The sequence below is a fragment of the Macrobrachium nipponense genome, chromosome 7, assembly GCF_015104395.2.
Source record: "Macrobrachium nipponense isolate FS-2020 chromosome 7, ASM1510439v2, whole genome shotgun sequence".
NCBI lineage: Eukaryota > Metazoa > Arthropoda > Malacostraca > Decapoda > Palaemonidae > Macrobrachium > Macrobrachium nipponense.
The window spans coordinates 83,478,512-83,499,396 of record NC_061109.1 but is presented as its reverse complement, the minus strand read 5'-3'; the positions used below and the strand labels follow the sequence as shown (position 1 = coordinate 83,499,396).

Here is a 20,885-nt window from a genome sequence, read left to right as displayed (position 1 = left end):
ATTATAATTGTAATACATATACCAAGAATCTTTATAATGGAAGATATTATTCATTAATGACCCAAAGTTACATAGCTGTACCCTCTACTTGCAATACTTTATGGAATATATTGGAAAAAAATTCATAGCAAAGGAATAAGTGACAGAAGAAAATAAAGAATAACGAGAAAACCCAAACCTTTACATCTCTCTCTTATTCATTCCTCTTTCCCTCTATTAGCTTTTACTTTTATAGCTCTGATGTTTTGTTATTCTTAATTTTTTTCCCACATTCTCTACATATTCAGTAATATTTCTACATTTCCTATAAATTCAAAAAAAAAATTTCTAATACGTATAAGTTCCACCAGTTGTGTAACCTTAGATAAATCATAGAAATGAGAAAATGAGTTATGAATTTAAGTATAACTAGATCATAGAAATCATTAAGTTAAAGGAATCTACTGATGTATGAAACAAAAGTCAGAGAGAGAGAGAGAGAGAGAGAGAGAGAGAGAGAGAGAGAGAGAGAGAGAGAGAGAGAGAGAGAGAGAGAGAGAGAGAGAGAGAGTAAATAAAATCAAGTTCACTTACTTTAGGGAACACTCTGAGAGCTTCAGCAAACTTCTTTATAGCATATTGTTCAAGACCAGGGCACTGAGAACCATACTGCTCAATTATTCGACTAAGCTCTACTTCACTGCCTCCTGCACCTGCAATACACCTTCCATCCTGAAACACATGGAGACATTACACAAGCTTTTTTTTTTTTTACCATGAACCTAAATCCTGATAATTTGTTTTGTTTGTTTGTATGGTGGTTTTACATTGCATGGAACCAGTGTTTATTCAGGAACGGGACCGACGGCTTTACGTGACTTCCGAACCACGTCGAGAGTGAACTTCTACCACCAGAAATACATATCTCTAAACAACTCAATGGAATGCCCGAGAATCAAACTCACAGCCATCGAGGTGGCAGGTGAAGACCATACTGATCATGCCACTGAGGTGCTAAAATCCTGATAATATTTTGAATGTCTCATAACAAATTTTCTACATAAAGCACTGGCATGTACAAGATTCAAAGTAGTAAATCCAATGTGTGCAGTCATTACCAAATACTTAGTTATCATAGTGCTTTTGCTAGGGTGCCAATTTAGTAGGTATAAAGTGCCTGCAGGTAAATTCCTTGGATTTACTGATAAATGTTAGGTACATTTACTTTAGGCTAGAAATTATCTGAAGTTACTATAACCTGTGGAATGTCTTGAATATTCAATAGGAATTCTTGAATGTTCAACTGTAGGCTATACTAAATTAAGATTATGTGATAAATCTTGAAGATTCTGGCAAAAGTTTTTTACAGTTGTGTCCACTATTTGTCACTCGTTTGAAATTTGGCCAATCATACAATAATTCCTTAATTTGTTGTAAGGTCATTCATACAAAATTTCGTTTCTACACACAGGAATGGGTTACTATGGGTTACCTCGCTTTAAATCACATATGGATAGTGCTTAAACTCAAGATGAACTTGATGGAATTATTATTACTATTAGGTAGTCCAGTCCTAATTTCAATGTCATGATATATTCACTATAAAAGAGTAAAGAAGCTTCTGAATTCTTGTTTCCTAATAATCTAAATTAGAAAAACAATTTCTACAATACTAAAGGCAAGCTTACCACTCCTTACAGAAACCAAACCATTATATTATGTTAAATAGCTTATTTTCCTTGGTGCCATAAAGCAACTTCTTGAGAAGCAATGGTTTATCCCTTTTACTACTGATCACAGCTGAAATTCTCACGAGTAATCAAACGTCTAGTTACCATTAAGGAATTTCAGTCAAACTTACCCTGCACAGTCCCTTGAAAGTGTTCACAGCATCATCCACTGCTCGCTCAATATCATCCATGTAATTTTCAGTAGAGCCTCGGATCACAACAGTTGCAATTCGTGATTCAGACCCTTCTTGCCTGAAATACATTATCAACTACATAAAACAATGACCTCAAAAATCAATATAAAACTGTTGCAATTTGCACACATTTGCCAACACCAGAAATTCCTACACTGAGAAAAGCAGGCTGTTGCAGAAATCAGCGTATCATATATTCATTTCCATTAACTTAAGTGACATGGTCAGAAAGATGGTAAGAGTGCTAGAGTGGATGCTATTAAGTAACATTACAAGGGGCAATAAGGTAAACAGCACAGTAGATTTGTCTACTTTTGTGCTGGCTCATATTCAGCGTCTTCTGTAATTTCCCATTACCTTGTAACAATCAATTTTTCTATGCTACCATCTTAGGCATGATGCCTTGTCACTTCATGCAATATTGCTTGTGCTCACATTTTACTTCTGTGTTAAATATACATACATACAGTATATGCTCCCTGGAGGCTAGTACCCTGAGCCTACCTTGTTAACTTCAATTATGGGTAACTTTTTAATTATTATTTAGTACGACCATTACCATGAGGTATTACTATATATACCGTATATGTATACTTGTGTAAATGCAATCTTGCATATTGTGCGACCCCCAGCATTAAAAAATTACTTTACCACGTACCTCACGTATTAAGCAAGTTCCTTGTTTGCAACCAAATTACAACAGACTAACCTCTTCCTCCATCTCTTCATCTATCCCATCTTCTAGTTAAATAAGTAACAAAGAATGATAATCACATAGCTAGTAATATAACTAAAAGAGAATGATAAAAGCATCGTTAGTGACATTATACTTATTGCATAAACGTTTACTGCCATAAACAAATGATCAACAAACAAGAAACAGCTGTTTAGTAAACAACCGAATTGTACAATAGTAAAATATTACTGTAGTTATGTTGAAAATGATGTTAAGTAGAACACACACACTTTTACATTACATATACCCTTAATTGCTTTGGAGAAAAGATCAGCAAGGAAATATATGTACAGATAAATTCAAGCTGAAAGTTGTAGCTTAAGCTGAGAAAACCATGTTCAACCTGGTAATAACTATAAATTATTGTGCTGTTGATTTTTTCCACAAAAATACGCCCCCACGGCTATCTGTTAACGAAAACATAATTAAATTTAGTTTACAATGAGACATATTTTAAGTCATGCTCTGACTTGAAAAATACTTTGTATAACAAAAAATAACCTTGTCCTATGTAAATAGAGTATCTACCGATTCATTTACGCTAACTAGAAGCAAGGAAATCGCCCTAAATTGGGTTAAATATGGTGAAATAAGCTTACTTTGTAATTGTCTTCAGCTGATGTCTAAACCAAAACCTTGACTGCTGTTTGTATTTTATATTACATAGTAACATATTATTGGATACAGTGAAATAAATCTTAACTTTTTAAAAGATCCATGGAAAAGGTGCATATTCATTGTGTTTGTATTTTATAATATGATACTATGTGAATTACATACTCTAATTACATATATCTCGTGTATGATTAGGTCCTCAATAGTCGCGTGATACGAAAGTATATAGGGTAGCTAAAAATGACAATTTGTCGAAAATTGCATTTTTCCTAACTATACAAACCTGAGGTCCTTTAACAATAGGAAGGTAACTAGCGGCAGCTGGGACGGTCGTAAGCTTCGAACAAGGGGAGAACGGTAGTTAACTGCTTGTCCGATCGTGCGCGCGCCCGAGAGGTGAAGAATCACTTTTGCTTTAGGCCCATGCAAAAAGTTGCAGAGTGAGGTGTGGCATGAGGTGGGACTATATGTAAAGGACCTCAGGTTTGTATAGTTAGGAAAAATGCAATTTTCGACAAATTGTCATTTGTTCCGATACGTAATACAAACCCTCGGTCCTTTAACAATAGGAAGACTCACTTCTTGGTGGGAGGAATCTGAGTCTTTTTGGTGAACAGACAGGTGTTCGTCCAACCCTGGAGTGCCTCCCTGGTCGTAAAGAGAGCAAGGGAGGGATCCAAACCTCTGTCCGATTGATCGGGGTGTGCACCGCAGGATCAATGGTCAGACCTCTGGGCCAAGTACTAAGAGAGAGGCAAGCGTATCTCTTCGTACCAGCAAGCAAGAACTTGTTCCTGTTTGCAAGAGACAATCATAAAATGATGGGTTTGTCTCAATTTGGCATCCACTTCCTCCCCCTTGTTGGAGGAAGTGGTGGATATTTACTCCTATCCCTACTGAAAGGCGATAGGATGGTGCTCTATTGAGTAGCTCACCTGCATCTCGTCCTTACCCAGCAGGGTGACGACCGTGTCCTCTACCCAAAGGTAGAGGGAAGAAAAAGATGGGAAGAGGAGCCAGTCACACTCTCATTCCTCATCCATTCTTACGGTCACACCAGGACTCGATGCTGTTCAGCCTGCGAGGGTCTGGGTTAACTACACAACGTGTTGAGCAACCACCACGGTTCCCAAGGAAAAAGATCCAAGGAACTGTGGGCAATATCCTGAAGGTAGAAGGAGGTGCATGCGGTCCGGTTGGACCAGGCGCCTGCCTTCATTACCTGCGCCACGGAGAAGTTCTTGCGGAACGCGAGAGAATGATGAAGAGGCGTCCACACTCATCCTGGGTGTCGAGTTTCTTCAGACAGCTCCGTCGCACCTTCACAGGACAAAGCAGCATAGCCTTCGTATCGGAGGCGGTGAAGTCCATTAGGGAGGGTATTGTGAAGGACTCGAACCAATCGTCAGTTACCGAAGGGTTCTGAGTCTTCGCTACGAAGATCGGTACGAAATCGAAGTCACAAATCCCCATCCCTTGTGCTTGACTTCTCAAGAGAAGTCATGCAGTTACCTAAGACGAAAAGAAGGGAATAGTCGTATGACCTATCCCTCTTCTCGACTTTGGTTATGTACAGTACTCATACTGACAAGCTATTAAGACGAAGTAATGATTGCTCTGGAACAACCAACCGAACTAAGTCCACAGCATAGTTCGTAACTGACTCGGGCGCTCTGACAGCTGCCGACTGACTGGTTCGGAATCAGTAGAGGCAAGTTGTCCAAGCATCCGGGTAAGTCACGTGACCTTCGCCCTTTAAAGAGTTATGCTGAGAGACCAAACAACTAAAAAAATATTTGTTAGTCACCGATGCCGGACGGCGCGGCGATGATTCTCTTAATGCATAAGCTCAAAAGGCGAAAGTCAATTGCCTTCAAAAGAAAAAGACCGAGGTCCCTGATGGCAAGAAAATCTCATAGACGTTGAATCTCAGCTTAGGAAGAAACAACACTATGTGACGTTGAAGACGAAGGTAGGCAATGAATGCAACCTACGTCTTCCAGCTGAATCGAGAGAAGAAGAATCAAGATTCTAAACCTGTGCTTACAAATGACTGAAAACGCTAACCGCCATTTCATTGCTGTCCGTTGTGCAATGAAAGCGGGGCGTTCTTCAGTAATGAAACACAGGGGAGAGCCGCTTGAAGAACTGCTTCTCATGGGCTGAACGTTTGGAAGTAGAGCTGGCAGGTGTGGGAGTAGGCGATGTCTTTCAATACATCTGCTAATCCGGGGTGAACAATGAACAATTGTACACCTCCGAATACAAGATATTTTGAGGACAAACTCAGATTCCGCAAAAATCATCCGCATTATCGGGATACGATGCAGCAAGAGGACTATTACAGAATTCTGTTACCGTGCGGTAAACAGAAAGATGAGAGTCGAATAGATATCTCTGTTTAAAATTCTCGCAATACCGAAGACGATGAATACTAGCGTTTCACAGCAGTAGATGATCATTCATGTATGCGAGAATCCCCGTTAATCAGAGACTTAAGTCCGTGATTGTTGGCAGAGATACGGTTGTTATTCAATCAAAGCAGGTGAGAAAGACATAAACAACCGTCTATCTCAAAGCGGCAGCTGATGAACTGAAATGCCTCGGGCAATTCAATACGCAGTAGCTGTAGCTGACTCGTCATCCTGAGTTGCCAAGTAATCCTTTCCACGAAGGAATGCGTTCGGCTAGAACCACCGAGCATAAAAAGATATGCTCGAGCAATTATATTTAAGCGAAACGAATTTCGGTAAATATAAAAGCTTAAATGGTGTTGTTGTGACAACACCATAAGTATATAAAATTGAAACTGGAAACTCCTGGGAGGTTGCAGGCAACCCGGGTTGCAGTTCAATTAGAATACTTTTCGTCTAAGTCGCAATCCGTAGAATAACCAGGATATGCGCCTACCCCTCGGACCATTCAACTGCTTAGCAGAATCATGTCGCGAGGTTAATATACGTAGTATATTTGTAGGATTCTGAACAACGATCTCCATCCTAAATTCTTTCCTTCAAGAAAACAAAATAAGGATTGGAGATCGACCACCTTCGTTCTCTATTAAAGAGAGTGAAGGAGAAGTCTTCCTCGAAGGAAAGCTTCAATGGTGAACAGAATACTAAGACGATAGTTCCAGCCAAACTGGATATTCCCGTCCGTTCTTCTCTATTCCAGGTTGGTCGCCTACTGTGAGATAGTCTTCTTTCAGCAGCAGTCTTCTTCCTAATGCTAGAAATTCCAGGAATTCGAGCATAGGCGAGGTTCCCGATTATCGTGTAACATATCGGGGATTCTCGTCTCGCTCACTTTGGACCGTGGTCTCGCCTAAGTGTTTGGAGATCGTAAGAAACTCTAACACTCTGAATGCGCTAGAAATTCCGTAGAATTCTAAGCAGTCTGCGAAACCCCCACCGAATTCGTCAAACGATATCGGCTGGTGGTCCTCTCGATTCCCGTAGAAATCGAGAATGGGGCAGGATCCCTCCTCAACGACCGGGGCTTACGTCAGGTAGGACCCGAAGGTCCCCCTGGTAGCGCAGTCCCCAACGTGGGATCCTACAGAGAAATCTCTGTAGGATCCTTCCCCTTTCCCTCGTAGCCGTAAGGAGAGAGGGAATGGGGGAGGAATTGGATACTCGCTCGCCTTCCCAGTGGAACTAGCAGTTGGAGAAGAGTAGGAGCAGCCATCGCCTTGCGGCGATGGCCTCTCAGAGTCTGGGAAAACGTATCGTCAGGAGAAAACGTTTTCCCGAGGAGGGTTACGAACTCTCACTGTAGGTAAGGGTGTCTGCCGCCACTGTGAACGTCGTCTGGGTGGGGCTGATCGACACCTGACAGGAGAGAGCCGATACCGTCCTCCGACTCATTCCAGTCCTCGTCGAGGTCGAAACCTCTCAGGAGGACCGAAGGAGTATTTAAATACGTCCGAAGACACGTAGAAACGCCGCTGTCGCAGTAGAGGAGGTGGAAGTAGCTTGATCGACCGGCCAGAACTGAGAGAGCCTTCTTGTCCGGAGATGAGAGACTCTGGTTCAAGACAGAATCGGCAAGCTCCGATCGCGGCATACCCACCGTCGGTTTGGGTTCCCTCTCGGGCCCCAAAACGACTCGAGCAGAGACATGGGCTCTTCTGGTCGGGAGCGGCGATCCTTCCCCCCGGTCGTTGTGCTGACGAATCAGTGCAATAACCTGGGTAAAGTTACTCTGAATCTCGGAAGTTACAGCGTCTTGAGGAGTAGGACCGTCCAGTCCCTCCAACAAGAGCAGCTCCCAGGACCCTCCTCCTTCAGAAGAAGGAAACCAGCAACAGATCCCTGACGGTTGCCTCCAATCACTTGCGCGTACGTCCTGGTTGGTCCTAAAGACCAACCTGGCACGTGCGGCGTCGTGACGGGATCGTGAGCGGCGCATCTCTCACGATCATCCTATATGCCTCGCTCTTCCTGGCGTATGCCGAAAGGAAGTTGAAGGTATCGGAGGGTAAAAGACAGAAACTGACGCTAACCCCCTCTCCCCCTGACGGTCGCCTCCCAACTCAACTTTGCGCGGTAACGTCCTGGTTGGTACCTAAGACCATACGTGGCACGTGCGGCTCGTGACGGGATCGTGAGCGGCGGCACCTCTCACGATCACTCCTAGCTACCTCGCTCTTCCCGGTGTAGCCCGAGGAAGTTGAAGGTAGTGGAGAGACAGACCTGACGCTCCCCCCCCGGCTCGCTTGGCAGGACGGCCAGCGTACGTGGGGGGCTGCAGCCGATCACCAACCCGCGGTGGGGATCGATCTGCAGGCCTGGCCGTGCCGCTCACCTGTGGCGAGCGGCTCGACTGAGCACGTCGACCCCGGTCCCGTGCGTCAGACGAGCTGCTGCTGGTCACCGTATCCGCCCGGTCCCTGTGGGAGCGGCGGTCAGGTGACCTGCAGAGCTCGCTTTCGCCGTGAGACCGGTGAGCGTCCTCGCGGCACGTCAAACCGCTGGTACCAGCCGAGGCTGGTACCGTCGGTCGAGGGGACCTGGGGGACCTCTTCCCAGCCTCAACCCGTGGCCGGTCAGAGACCGTCACGTCCATCCGAGGTACCGGCTGGTCGCTGCGAGAGCGGCCGCTGGCCTGGCGAGAGTCACCTGAGCGGTTCTCGCCAGCCTTCTGCTCCGTGCCGTGGTCTTGGCGCCGAGCGAACTCTGGCGCCGAAACTTTGGCTGCACGGTCTCCCGAGGGAGAGCGTACACTCGGGATCTCCCGCGAACGAGAGACCGAGCCGGAACCTGGCGTAGCGGCATCGCCGCTAGCACCAGGCGAGGAAGTACCAGAGCTAACCAATACTCCCTCTTGGTCCCCCGTCCTATCTCTTCCTTACGGAAGGGGGAGACGGCCCCGCTCCCGAAGGAGCAGGAGGACCAGCAGAAGGACCCCCCGTCCCACCGAGGTGGGACGGGCCCTTAGAAGTTCCCGAAGGAGACTTCTTAGGGGGGGAGGCAGCCTTCTTATTCTTCGGCTTATGGGCCTTAGAAGTCGAAGGGGAAGAGGGCAGAACAGAACGAGGCGCAGACGAAGATGACACCTTCCTCTTCTTCGTCAGCTCACGCAGGACAGTCGTCAGGTCCTCCATCCAGGCCGGAGTCGGGCCTATTGCCGAAGCAACACGGCCCGACGCACCTGTCCGGAAGGACCTGGGACTGGGGAAGACACACCATGGGCAGAACCAGCATGGACAGGCGCATGAAACCAGGAGCGACAGGAACAGCAACCAGCTCAGGAGCGGCAGGAACAGCGGCAGCGGTAAACACAGAAGGGACAGCCAAGCCAGTAGCGGGAACCACATCAGCGACAGGTACGGCAGGCCCAGCCATCGCCTCGTAGAATCATCGGCAGCCAGCGTGGTACTGGCGGCCGGTCCAGGGGCGAGCTGCTGGAACAGCGGAAGTCTGGGGCAGGCAACACGAAGAAAACACAGGCGGCGGCGGCATACCCCTCCTCGGTACGGCGGCGACCGGCCCTAGAAGCGGCAGACGGCGTCACCGACACAGCATGGGGAGTGTAGACCAGCGGGGGGAAAGCAGCAGTAAGCGGCCATGAAGGTTGTAGTGGAGACCACTCCAAGGTCACCGCCCCAGACCTCGCTAGACTCTGCAGCAGATCGTGGATGCTAGGCACGCCCTGCAGCCGCAGTGGTCCATACCTGTCCAAGGTCGTCTCCCACGGCTGTAGCACCTGCGGTAGCACAGACAGATTAGTAAGAGGGGTTCCCTCACGCACGGGGGGGGGAGACATGCCCCACCCCGAACGGAAGGAAGACCCCAAAAACAAAATACGAGGAAGCTGAGGCGGGGGGCAGGAAAGAAGACGAAGAATCGGATACCAAGGGAGTCGCGGGAGAGCTTTCCGACGACTTCCTGGCAGACCTTCGCTTCCCCTACCCCCGCACAGCAGTGAAAAGTAATATGAAAATGAAACAGAATACTGCACTTGCGATTCACTTCATAGAACTTAAAGAGGGAAAAATCAATTCCCGGTAAGGGAGCGGAAACTTGGATCCATAATAATATGATGCTACATAAATAAATAATATTGAAATTGAACAGAATACTGCAGCATTGCTATTTTCACTTTCACAGCAATAAATCGTAAGGATTAATTCCCCCCCGGGTAAGAGCGGAAATTGATCCAAAATTAAATTTGATGCAATTAATAAATGAAAATGAAAAGAAAACTGCATTGCGAATCCACTTTCATTGCATTCTATTCATACAAAATAAGAGGCTCTTGCCGAGCGCAATCAAGCTCTCGGCAACGAACGCACAGGGCAAAAAAATAATGAAAAAGTGTACTTACATCTTTCAATTACACACTTTCGTCCAAAATACATGACTCGGCGCGAGTGCGCCCGCCCTCGGCACCGAGACATAATTCAAGGGTTCAATTCATGAAAAGAGCGGAAATCGCCGTCTCTACGGCGATTGCTCCATGTTGATTCATAATTAAGTAATGAAATGAAAACAGTGTACTTACAGTTTCATTTTCAAGTTCAAACCAAAACCATTAGTAGAAAACACAATATAAACAAAGCATACGACGATGAAGCGGGCAGAGAGCGATGACGAACACGTCCTTCACACCCGCGGCCGAAAGCAAAAGTGGTTCTTCACCTCTCGGGCGCGCGCGCACGATCGGACAAGCAGTTAACTACCGTTCTCCCCTTGTTCGAAGCTTACGACCGTCCCAGCTGCCGCTAGTTACCTTCCTATTGTTAAAGGACCGAGGGTTTGTATTACGTATCGGAACAATTTCAATGTTCACCAAAATAATTAATATGCATTATTATACCAAAGGTAGTTTACATTCACAGTGTTCTAATAATTTTGTCTACCTTCCTTTAAAACTATTCCACACTGTTGCTGTTTACCACTTCTGGTGGCAGTTTATTCCAAATGTCACATACCTTGTATGTAAAGTTAATTGTGTGTCCTCTATTCTAGTTTCCATACATTACTTCTTGTCTGGTTTTCGTTTAACGTAAATATGTTAGTCTATTTTTTTATGAATTTCAGTATTTTGAATGTTTCTATTAGTTGTCTTCACAATTGTCGTGTTTCTATGCCATACATGTTCAGGTTCTCCTCTATGGATGGAATAAACTTTGTGGCTCTTGCTTGTATCCCTTCTATTTCAACCACAGAGAGAGAGAGAGAGAGAGAGAGAGAGAGAGAGAGAGAGACGAGAGAGAGAGAGAAGAGAGAGAGAGAGAAGAGGGGGGGGGGGGTTGGGGGGGGGGGGGGGCATGTTCACTTAGTTATTTCAGACTCACCTGAATATAGTGACAGGGGTGTCACCCACTTCATCAATAAAGACTCGATCACAGAGACCAATTTCTTCCGGTGTCGGGCAAGTCATCTTTGGAAGAATAGTAGCACCAACAGTTTTGCAAAGGCGTCTCAGATCCCATTTGCTTGTGATTCTGACAGCCATGATATTGTATTTGTTCAAGTAATGTTGGGCTAGATCTCCAATCTTTCCTCCAGCAACAACTACAGTCACACCAGCATCTGCTAATGCTTTTACCTATTCCATGAAATGATTAAAAAACTTGGATTTATTTATGAAAGACTGACACTTTCCTTACCATACTATCCTCAAGCTTCAATTCCAAATTAAAAACTGCTGCTATCTTATTACAAACAAGATGGCAATCATTATGGAAAACAAAAATTAAGTAACAGCTGATTGTCAGTTTCAGGTTGTATAAACATATCATACTTGAAAACATGGGACCCTTATGCAAAACTTAGTTTCCTTAAACAAGCTGGGTGAATACTCTCTTTCAGAAATTCACTAACTAATTTACTAATAGAGGCAAAAGTAATATTCACTTCAGAACCTGAATCTTCACCTACAACCAAATACTATATAAACTTTTGTGATTTTACTAATGTACATAAGCTACATTACAAAACTAAAATTTTCAAAACTCTTACATCATCTTCCATTCTATTCTCTTCGCCGCGTGAAAAGTTGGCCAATTCACCAGCATTTGTAATGAGAACTGTGCCCTTTGTTTCTGTTGTAGTGATGTCAAATGGACAAGAATATACAGCCACTTTTGCTTTCTCTTTGGATGTCACTGTGCCTTCTGCTGTCCGTCTGAATACCATTCCCTGAGAAAATAAAGTAATTACTTTATCAAACAGATAACATAAGGGATTCAGTATTAATAATCAAAGAACTATACCACAGCTAACATGTCAAGTCATTAAGAAAGGTTACAGACTTACCTGTATCACCTCAGAATTGTGAATACCAGAACCAAGAATTTTACAGACACGCACATTATCAACATTGAAAGTGGTCTTCTCAGGAAGAATAGAAACACAAGCCTGAGAAACCAGCTTAGCCAAAAATTCTTCATTGCCATACTGTTTGCTCATAATAGCTGTGCGAAGAGCTTTGGTCACCTGCAATATAAATGGTATTCTTGTAAATATTAATAAACTTTATTGTTCCATGGTAATGTCCTATCTAATCAAGAAAAACTTTTACATTTATAACAGCAGTTCAATATAAAACAAAACCTCGTTACCTCTAACACTATTTTTATGTGTACTGCAGTGCATGAAATGGTATTTGAGTATACAGTACAGAGTTAAAAATTATGTACTGTAATTATATAGCTAAGAATTTCTAGGAAGACAACTAAAATTTGAAAATTGTGGTAGCGATTCTTTTTTGTGTACATGCATAGATAGCCCTGCCCATTCTCGGTTTGTTTGCATGGTGTTTTTACGTTGCATGTAACCAGTGGTTATTCAGCAACGGGACCAACGGCTTTACGTGACTTCCAAACCACGTCGAGAGTGAACTTCTATCACCAGAAACTCATCTCTCACACCTCAATGGAATGCCCGAGAATCGAACTCGCGGCCACCGAGGTGGCAGGCCGAGACCATACCGATCACGCCACTGAGGTGCTGCCCATTCTCGGGGTAGAAGGGAAACAACACAGCTAAGTGCTCAACTAATATATTTCCTACCATCGATAAGAGGGGAGGAGGGTGGGCTCTCATTCTGTAATTATATGGTAAGTATACATAAAATCTCAACTTATAAAATTATCATTTCTATGTAAGTAACTTACCAAGTACGTAATTACATAACTGATTCCCTGAAACCTGCTCATCTGAAGGGTGGAAGCAGCAGCAGATGGCTTGAAAAACTTGGGGTAGCTTTTCAGGAAAAATTGCAAAGAGCCCCATAAGCCTTTGGGGTATTAGAATCCTCCACAACATGATCTTCCTCTTCAGCAGAAGACACATGTCGGGAGAGATGCGGATCGACCAAACCAACAAAAGGAGTCAAACTACGAGGGGCAGCAGGTGGAACTGGCGCTGCATGGAGCTCCTGTGCAGGAGACAGAACTGGCACCAATGGGCGCTCAGGCGGAAAGAGAGCTCTGGCGCTGGTGGGCGCTGCTGCGCCACTGGAAGCTCATGAGCCAATGGGTGTTCATGTGCCAACGCTCAAAAACAGAAGGGTGCCTAACAGAAACTGCACACATGGGAGCCACTACGAGACAAAATGCGCCCTGGTGACACTGGACATTCGAGAGCCAAAACACTAACCAGAACTGGGTGCTCCAACATGCCTACATACTCTCTCCTCTCTCTCTCTCTTGCACATTAGAACATCCATGTGTACGACAATTAACAGAAACAGGTTTTGAAACCATTTGAAGAGCTGAAGACGACACTGGTGCCACTGGGTGCACTGAACTCGGATGCTTACGTCTCACTGCATGCCAGGAAAAGTCTCCTGGATGTTTAACAAGGGAATCTTCAGAAGAAAACATCTCTGGGCTATCCCAGAAACTACAAGAAGGCTGAGTCTCCTTCGCCTTTCCAAATGCCTATCTTTCGCCAAATGGGAATCACGGACAGGTGCGACTGAAGGGCTGACTGCCAGTGGGCAGACCCCACTGACCTCCCTTGGGCCTCTGGTATGACTTCTCCCAGGTGTGTGTGTGTGTGTGTGTGTGTGTGTGTGTGTGTGTGTGTGGGGGGAGTGTGTTTCACCTACAAAAATCAGCAGAATGGACAGCCAGCTCCTCCACTAACACTTCACTTTATTTTTCTCTATCAAGAAGAATACACATTGACTCCCCTAACAGAGCCATGGAGTTAGCAAAATAGCTCAAATTTCACTTCAAGACTGGCAATGACATTGGGTTAGGAAGCATGGGAAATAGGAATAGGATTAGGTGGTACACAGGAGAGACTGGGTTTGGGAGACAAAACAGAAATAATGGGAACTCCAGATGAAGATTTCGAAGATTCCTGGCTAGCTAATGACCTTTCATACCTAGCAATAGCCTTACACTTACTATCTTTCTGTAATTTGGAAAGGTTAGAAGACAAAACCCTCCACTGTCTTTCATCCCAGCCTACACAATCACTACAAGCCAATTCTGGAGAGCAACCCTGACCCTCACATCTAGTACAAATTGTATGGGAATCGTACCTTGCAGCCTTTGCTGCAATAATGAGCACTTGACACTCCCAAGTCAGATATTGCTAAAAAAAAATAAAAAAAATAAAAAAGCCTAACAACCTAAATCGGTCTAAAGTACTGTCAATTAAAGCCTGACTAGCTGACTAATGCCGAATGCCTATGAAAAAGAATAAGAATACTTACCCGAAGGTACTGCAAACATCCGGTAATCAACGAAATCCAAATTTCAGTAACTGCTGCTTACAACCTTCATTGGAAGCAGGCAGAAATAAAATTGAGCTCTTTGCTGTGTTGTTTCCCTTCTACCCTGATAGTGGACGAGGTTACCTACCTACACCAAAATATAAAAGAATCGCTACCACGATTTTAAAATTTTAGCTGCTGGTACTTAGAAATTCTTAGCTATGTAATTACTCAGTAAGATACTTACAAAAAAATAATTCATTTACAGCAGGGTAATCTCTGCTTTTATTCACTTCTTTTAAAGGATTTATACTTATTTAATAGACATTCTTAAATAAATCATGGTTGTTCAATAAAAAATGAAATATCTTAAATCTAAGGCTTGGACATATATATATATATATATATCGAGCTACAATGTCCTTTAATATCTAATTCGCCCTACCTCGGAATTAATATATTTTCATATATGCTTAACCGAAGGGGAATTTTTCCAGCGATAATAGACCTTTGCCTGGACACGGGAGCGAACCCGTGCATCCTTCAAAACCCGAGAACGTCAGTGAAGCTTTACCTACTAACCACTGACGTTCCTGGGTTTGAAAGGATCACGGGTTCGCGCCCTGGTCCAGGCAAGTCTATTATCGGGAAAAAAATTCCCTTTCGGTTAAGCATATATGAAAATATATTAATTCCGAGGTAGAGCGAATTAGATATTAAAGAACATTGTAGCTCGATATATGTATATGAATCACGGAAATGTGATATGACATAATATATATATATATATATATATATATATATATATATATATATATATATATATATATATATATATATAATATATAGATATATATACGTATATATATATATATATATATATATATATATATATATAATATATATATATATATATATATATATCTATATATATATATATATCTATATATATCATAATATATCTATATCTTATATATATATATATATATATATATATATATATATATATATATATATATAATATATATAATATATATATAGATATACAGATATACAGATATACATAGATATATAGAGATATATAGATATATATACACACACACACACACACACACATATATATATATATATATATATATATATATATATATATATATATATATATATATATATATATATATATATAAAAACACACACACCCTTTTATTTCCAGACTTTTCCTCTTCCCTTCCAATGTAATCTTTTTTCTAGTTTGCAGGTCTTGTATCACTATGATTTCATTTTTTTTTTTTTTTTTTTATATACCTAATACAATTGTTTAGGATCTTGTCTCAGATCATCTTCTGGAGCATATACGTACTTTCTAATTAATAAATTATTTCTAAAATACTTGCCTGAGTTAAATCCCTGGGGTCTGTTACTTCCCAACACTGCAGACTTGGAAGAACATCAAGTGCTTTATTCATGGCCAGCTGATACCCGTCAGCTACATCTGTTGGGGTCAATCCCATGCGGAGAAGATCCTCTGCTGCCTCTAATAATGTTCCAGTGAAGATGATCACCCAGTTAGTTCCATCTCCCATCTCCTGTTCTTGCATCTGTGATGCCAGCACCATCAGCTTGGCAGCTGGGTGTTCAACCTGTTGTAATAGGCTAAAAAATTAGTAATATTCCACATCATTTTTCACAGAATTTAAATCACAATCTGTGACTGATAATGACATATTTCCATAGAGACAGCAATTAATGTTACAAATGAATGTTACTAACAATAAGAAAAAAAAATCATAAACAACTTTTACAAATGGTGCCTAAAGACAACAAATAAGAATCATTTACAAAATTGATAACCAGCCAAACCTCACCTCAAGCTCTCTGATAATTGTGGCAGCATCATTAGTTACGAACAGCTTCTCTAAGTGATTGATCACCATCTTGTTACGACCCTGAGGCCCATACGCTGTTTTGAGTGTTGTGCTAAACTCCTTACATGCTGATATATTACGGAACACTGCTTCATCCAGCCCGGAGAAGAGCTGAAAAATAATGGAAAGATTTTACTGCAATTTGTGTTCAGCAAATGACGTGCAAAATTTCCCTCTGGATGCCCTGCAACCATAGGTACCATAGATGCAATCACCATACAGGACTGCTACTATTACCTTTAATGTGTTCTGCTAAGCTGGAAAAACCATTCCTACCTTCAAAGGCTTGCTTCACAGTAAAAGTTTCTATTAGATGAAAACAATCACCATATAGGACTGCTATTACCTTTAATGTGTTCTGCTAAGCTGGAAAAACCATTCTTGCCCTTCAAAGGCTTGCTTCACAGTAAAAGTTCCTATTAGATAAAAACAACGGTGCTCTTTCATTATATCCTGTGATCTTGCCACAAAATACAGTGGTACCTCGACATACGAAATTAATCCGTTCCGAGGTGGCCTTCGTATAATGAGCTTTTCGTATCTTGAACCGCATTTTACATGTAAAATGACAATTTGTCCAAAATTGCATTTTTCCTAACTATACAAACCTGAGGTCCTTTTACAATAGGAAGGTACTAGCGGCAGCTGGATAGGTCGTAAGCTTTCGAACAAGGGGTTCGGTAGTTAACTGCTTGTCCGACAGGCGCGCGCGCGCGACTGGGAGGTAAACAAATCACTTATGCTTTTGGCCCAAGCAAAAACTGCAGAGTGAGGCTGGATGGGATGGGTACTATGTGTAAAAGGACCTCAGGTTTGTATAGTTAGGAAAAATGCAATTTTGGACAAATTGTCATTTGTTCCGACACGGCATACAAACCTTCGGTCCTTTTACAATATAGGAGACTCACTTCTTGGTGGGAGGAATCTGAGTCTTTTGTGAACAGACTGGTGTTCGCCCAACCTTGGAATGCCTCCCTGGTCGTAAGAGCAAGGGAGGGATCCAAGCCTCCTGTCCGATTGATCGGGGTGTGCACCGCAGGATCAATGGTCAGACCTCTGGACCAAGTACTAAGAGAGAGGCAAGCGTATCTCTTCGTACCAGCAAACAAGAACAAGTTCCTATTTGCAAGAGGCAGCATAAAGTTATGGTTTGTCTCTTGTTGGCATCCACTTCCCCCCCCTTGTAGGAGGAAGTGGTGGATACTCGCTCCCATCCCTAGTGAAAGGGATAGGATGGGGCTCTGTCGAGTAGCTCACCTGCATCTTGTCCTATCCAGCAAGGTGATGGACCGTATCCCCCTACCCACAGGTAGTAGGGGGAGAAAAAGATAGGAAGAGAGCCAGTCACTCTCTCATTCACTTATCTATTCTTACAGTCACACCAGGACTCGATGCTGTTCAGCCTGCTAGGGTCTGGGTTAGCTACACAACGTGTTGAGCAGCCACCACGGGTCCTAAGGAAAACGATCCAAGGACCTGTGGGCAATATCCAAAAGGTAGAAGGAGGTGCCAGTGGTCTGGTTGTACCAGACCCCTGCCTTCAGTACCTGCCGCCACGGAGAAGTTCTTGTGTAACTCGAGGGAGTGTACTTCTAGGTCATCTTGGTGCTGACGAAGAGTCTTCAACACTCAGCCTGGGATGTCGAGTTTTCTTCAGAAAGCGCGGTCGCGCTTTCACAGGACAAAGCAGCATCTCCTTCGCATCGAAGGCGGTGAAGTCCATTAGGGAGGGGATTGTGAAGGACTCTAACCGATCGTCAGGAACCGAAGGGTTCTGAGTCTTCGCTACGAAGTCGGTACGAAATCGAGCGTCACGAATCCCCATCCCCTGGATGCTTGACTTCGCAGGAAAAGTCATGCAATTACCTCAGAGAAAAGAAGGGAATGGTCGTATGACCTATCCCTCTTCTCGACTTCGGTGATGTCCTGTACCCATACTGGTCTATCCGTCTGCAGCGAAGTGTCTCACATTCTCCTATCCCCATGCAGTGAAGTTCTTCTCGGTAGTGGATAGGACACCGACACTCAATGGTGGGTGTCGATGGTATGGGTACTGTAACAAGCCGTTAGGACGAAAGAAAAGACTGTTATGGAACAACCGAACTAAGTCCACAGCGAAGTTCGTAACTGGACTTGGGCGCTCTGACAGCTGCCGACTGACTGCGTTCGGTAGGAGGCAAGTTGTCCAAGCACCCGAGCAAGTCACGTGACCTTCGCCTTAAAAGGGTTATGCCAAGAGACTAAACAAATAATTTGTTCGTCACCGATGCCAGAAGGCGAGGATGATTCTCTTAAGGCATATACCCAAAAGGCGAAAGTCAATTGCCTTCTAGAGACCGAGGTCCCTGATGGCAAGATATCTCATAGTATAGTTGATTCTCAGCTAAGGAGAAACAACACTATGTGTCGTTGAAGACGAAGGTGTACAGAAAATGCAACCTACGTCTTCACAGCTGAAACCGAGAGAAGGATTCTCAAGATTCTGAACCTGTGCTACAAAGACTGAGAACGCTAACCGCTATTCATTGCTATCCGGTGAGGATCGTAGTTGCAATAAAAGCGGAGCGCTTTTCAGTAATGAAGAGACAGGGAAATACTGCCTGAAGAACTGCTTCTCATGGGCTGAACATTTGGAAAGTAAGAGCTGTCAGGTCGGAGAGTAGGCGATGTTTCTGACACATCTGTTAATTCGCGAGCAATGAATAATACGAGATATTTTGAAGACAAACTCAGATGTCTGCAAAAAATCATTCGCATTATCGCGGTGCGATGCAGCGGGAGACTAGTACAGACTTCTGTTACCACGCCGCGGTTAAACAGAAGATGAAAGAGTCCAAGAGATATCTCTGTTGAAAATTCTCGCAATGTCGAAGCGATGAAATCGAGCGTCACAGCAGTAGATGGTCCTTCATTATTGCGAGAATCCCCGTTAATCAGAGACCTAAGTCCATGATTGTTGGGTAGAGATACGGTTCGGTAGTCAATCGAACCAGGGGAGAGAGAGAGACGTAACCGACCGTGCATCCTCCGAGGACCTAGCTGATACTGAGCTGCTATCAGGCAGTTCAATACGCAGTAGCTCGGTGACTCGTCATCCTGAGTTGCCAGTTAATCCCTTCCACGAAGGAATGCGTTCGGCTAGAACCATCGAGCATAAAGAATACGCTCGAGCAATTATATTTAAACGAAACGGATTTCGGAAAATACAAAAGCTGATTTGGTGTTGTCGTGACAATACCAAGTATCTAAAATCGAAACTGATAACTGCTGGGAGGTTGCAGGCAACCCCGAGTTGCAGTTCAATTAAGATACAATTCGTCTCTGTCACAAACCGTAGAGTTAACTACGGTATGCGCCTACCCCCGGACAATTCAACTGTTAAAAGAATCATGTCGCGAGGGTAATATACGTAGTATATTTGTAGGTTCTGTACCACGACCTCCATAAACTAAATTCCCCTCTGAGGAATGAGAATAAGGATTGGAGATCGACCGCCTTCGTTCTTCTAGTCAAGAGAGTGAAGGAGAAGTCTTTCCCAAAGGAAAGCTTCAATGGTGAACAGAATACCGAAGACGATAGTTCAAGCCAAACTGGAAGTTCCCGTCCGTTCTTCTCTATTCCAGGTTAATCGCCTACTGTGAGATACTCTTCTTTCAGCAGCAGTCTCCTTCCAAATGCTAGAAATTACAGGAATTCGAGCATAAGCGAGGTTCCCGATATGTGTAACAATTATCGGGGATTTTTCGCTCCTTTTGGACCCCGTGTCCTCGCCTAAGTGTTTGGAGATCGTAAAAAACTCGAAACACTCTGAGTGCGCTAGAAATTCCGTAGAATTCTAAGCACTACTGCGAAACTCCCACCGAATTCGTCAACGATATCGGCTGGTGGTCCTTTCTGATTCCCCGTAGAAATCGAGAAAGGGGCAGGATCCCTCCTCAACGACCGGGGCTTACGTCAGGTAGGACCCGAAGGTCCCCCCGGTAGCGCAGCCCCTAACAAAGGATCTTACAGAGAAATCTCTGTAGGATCCCTCCCCTTTCCCTCATAGCCGTAAGGAGGAGAGGGAATGGGGGAGGAATTGGATACTGGCTCGCCTTCCCAGCGGAACTAGCAGTTGGAGAAGAAAAGGAGCAGCCATCGCCTTACGGCGATGGCCTCTCAGAGCCTGGGAAAACGTATCGTCAGAAGAAAACGTTTTCCCGAGGAGGTTACGAACTCATACTGTAGGTAAGGGTCTGCCGCCACTGTGAACGTCGGTCTGGGTGGGTGGGGCTGATCGACACCTGACAGGAGAGAGCCGATACCGTCCTCCGACTCATTCCAGTCCTCGTCGAGGTCGAAACTCTCAGGAGGACCGAAGGGGTATCAAATACGGTGTCCGAAGACACGTACAAAAACGCCTCTGTCGCAGTAGAGGAGTTGGAAGTAGCTTGTTCGACCGGCCAGAACTGAGAGAGCCTTCTTGTCCGGAGACGAGAGACTACCTGGTTCAACACAGTCGGCAAGCTCCGATCGCGGCAGACCCACC

At 43.9% G+C, this 20,885-nt stretch overlaps 1 protein-coding gene across 1 annotated transcript in view; it reads right to left on the bottom strand.

The window, feature by feature from the left end:
• LOC135217289 (T-complex protein 1 subunit theta-like) overlaps positions 1-20,885 on the bottom strand; it is a 29,662-nt gene that overhangs the window by 829 nt on the left and 7,948 nt on the right. Inside the window, exons 2-8 of the mRNA XM_064253040.1 lie at positions 16,298-16,468; positions 15,827-16,072; positions 12,020-12,199; positions 11,723-11,902; positions 11,056-11,309; positions 1,841-1,961; positions 574-711 (exon numbers count right to left, since the gene is read on the bottom strand). Coding sequence (XP_064109110.1) covers positions 574-711; positions 1,841-1,961; positions 11,056-11,309; positions 11,723-11,902; positions 12,020-12,199; positions 15,827-16,072; positions 16,298-16,468 — 1,290 coding nt within the window. The remainder of the gene's footprint in view (positions 1-573; positions 712-1,840; positions 1,962-11,055; positions 11,310-11,722; positions 11,903-12,019; positions 12,200-15,826; positions 16,073-16,297; positions 16,469-20,885) is intronic.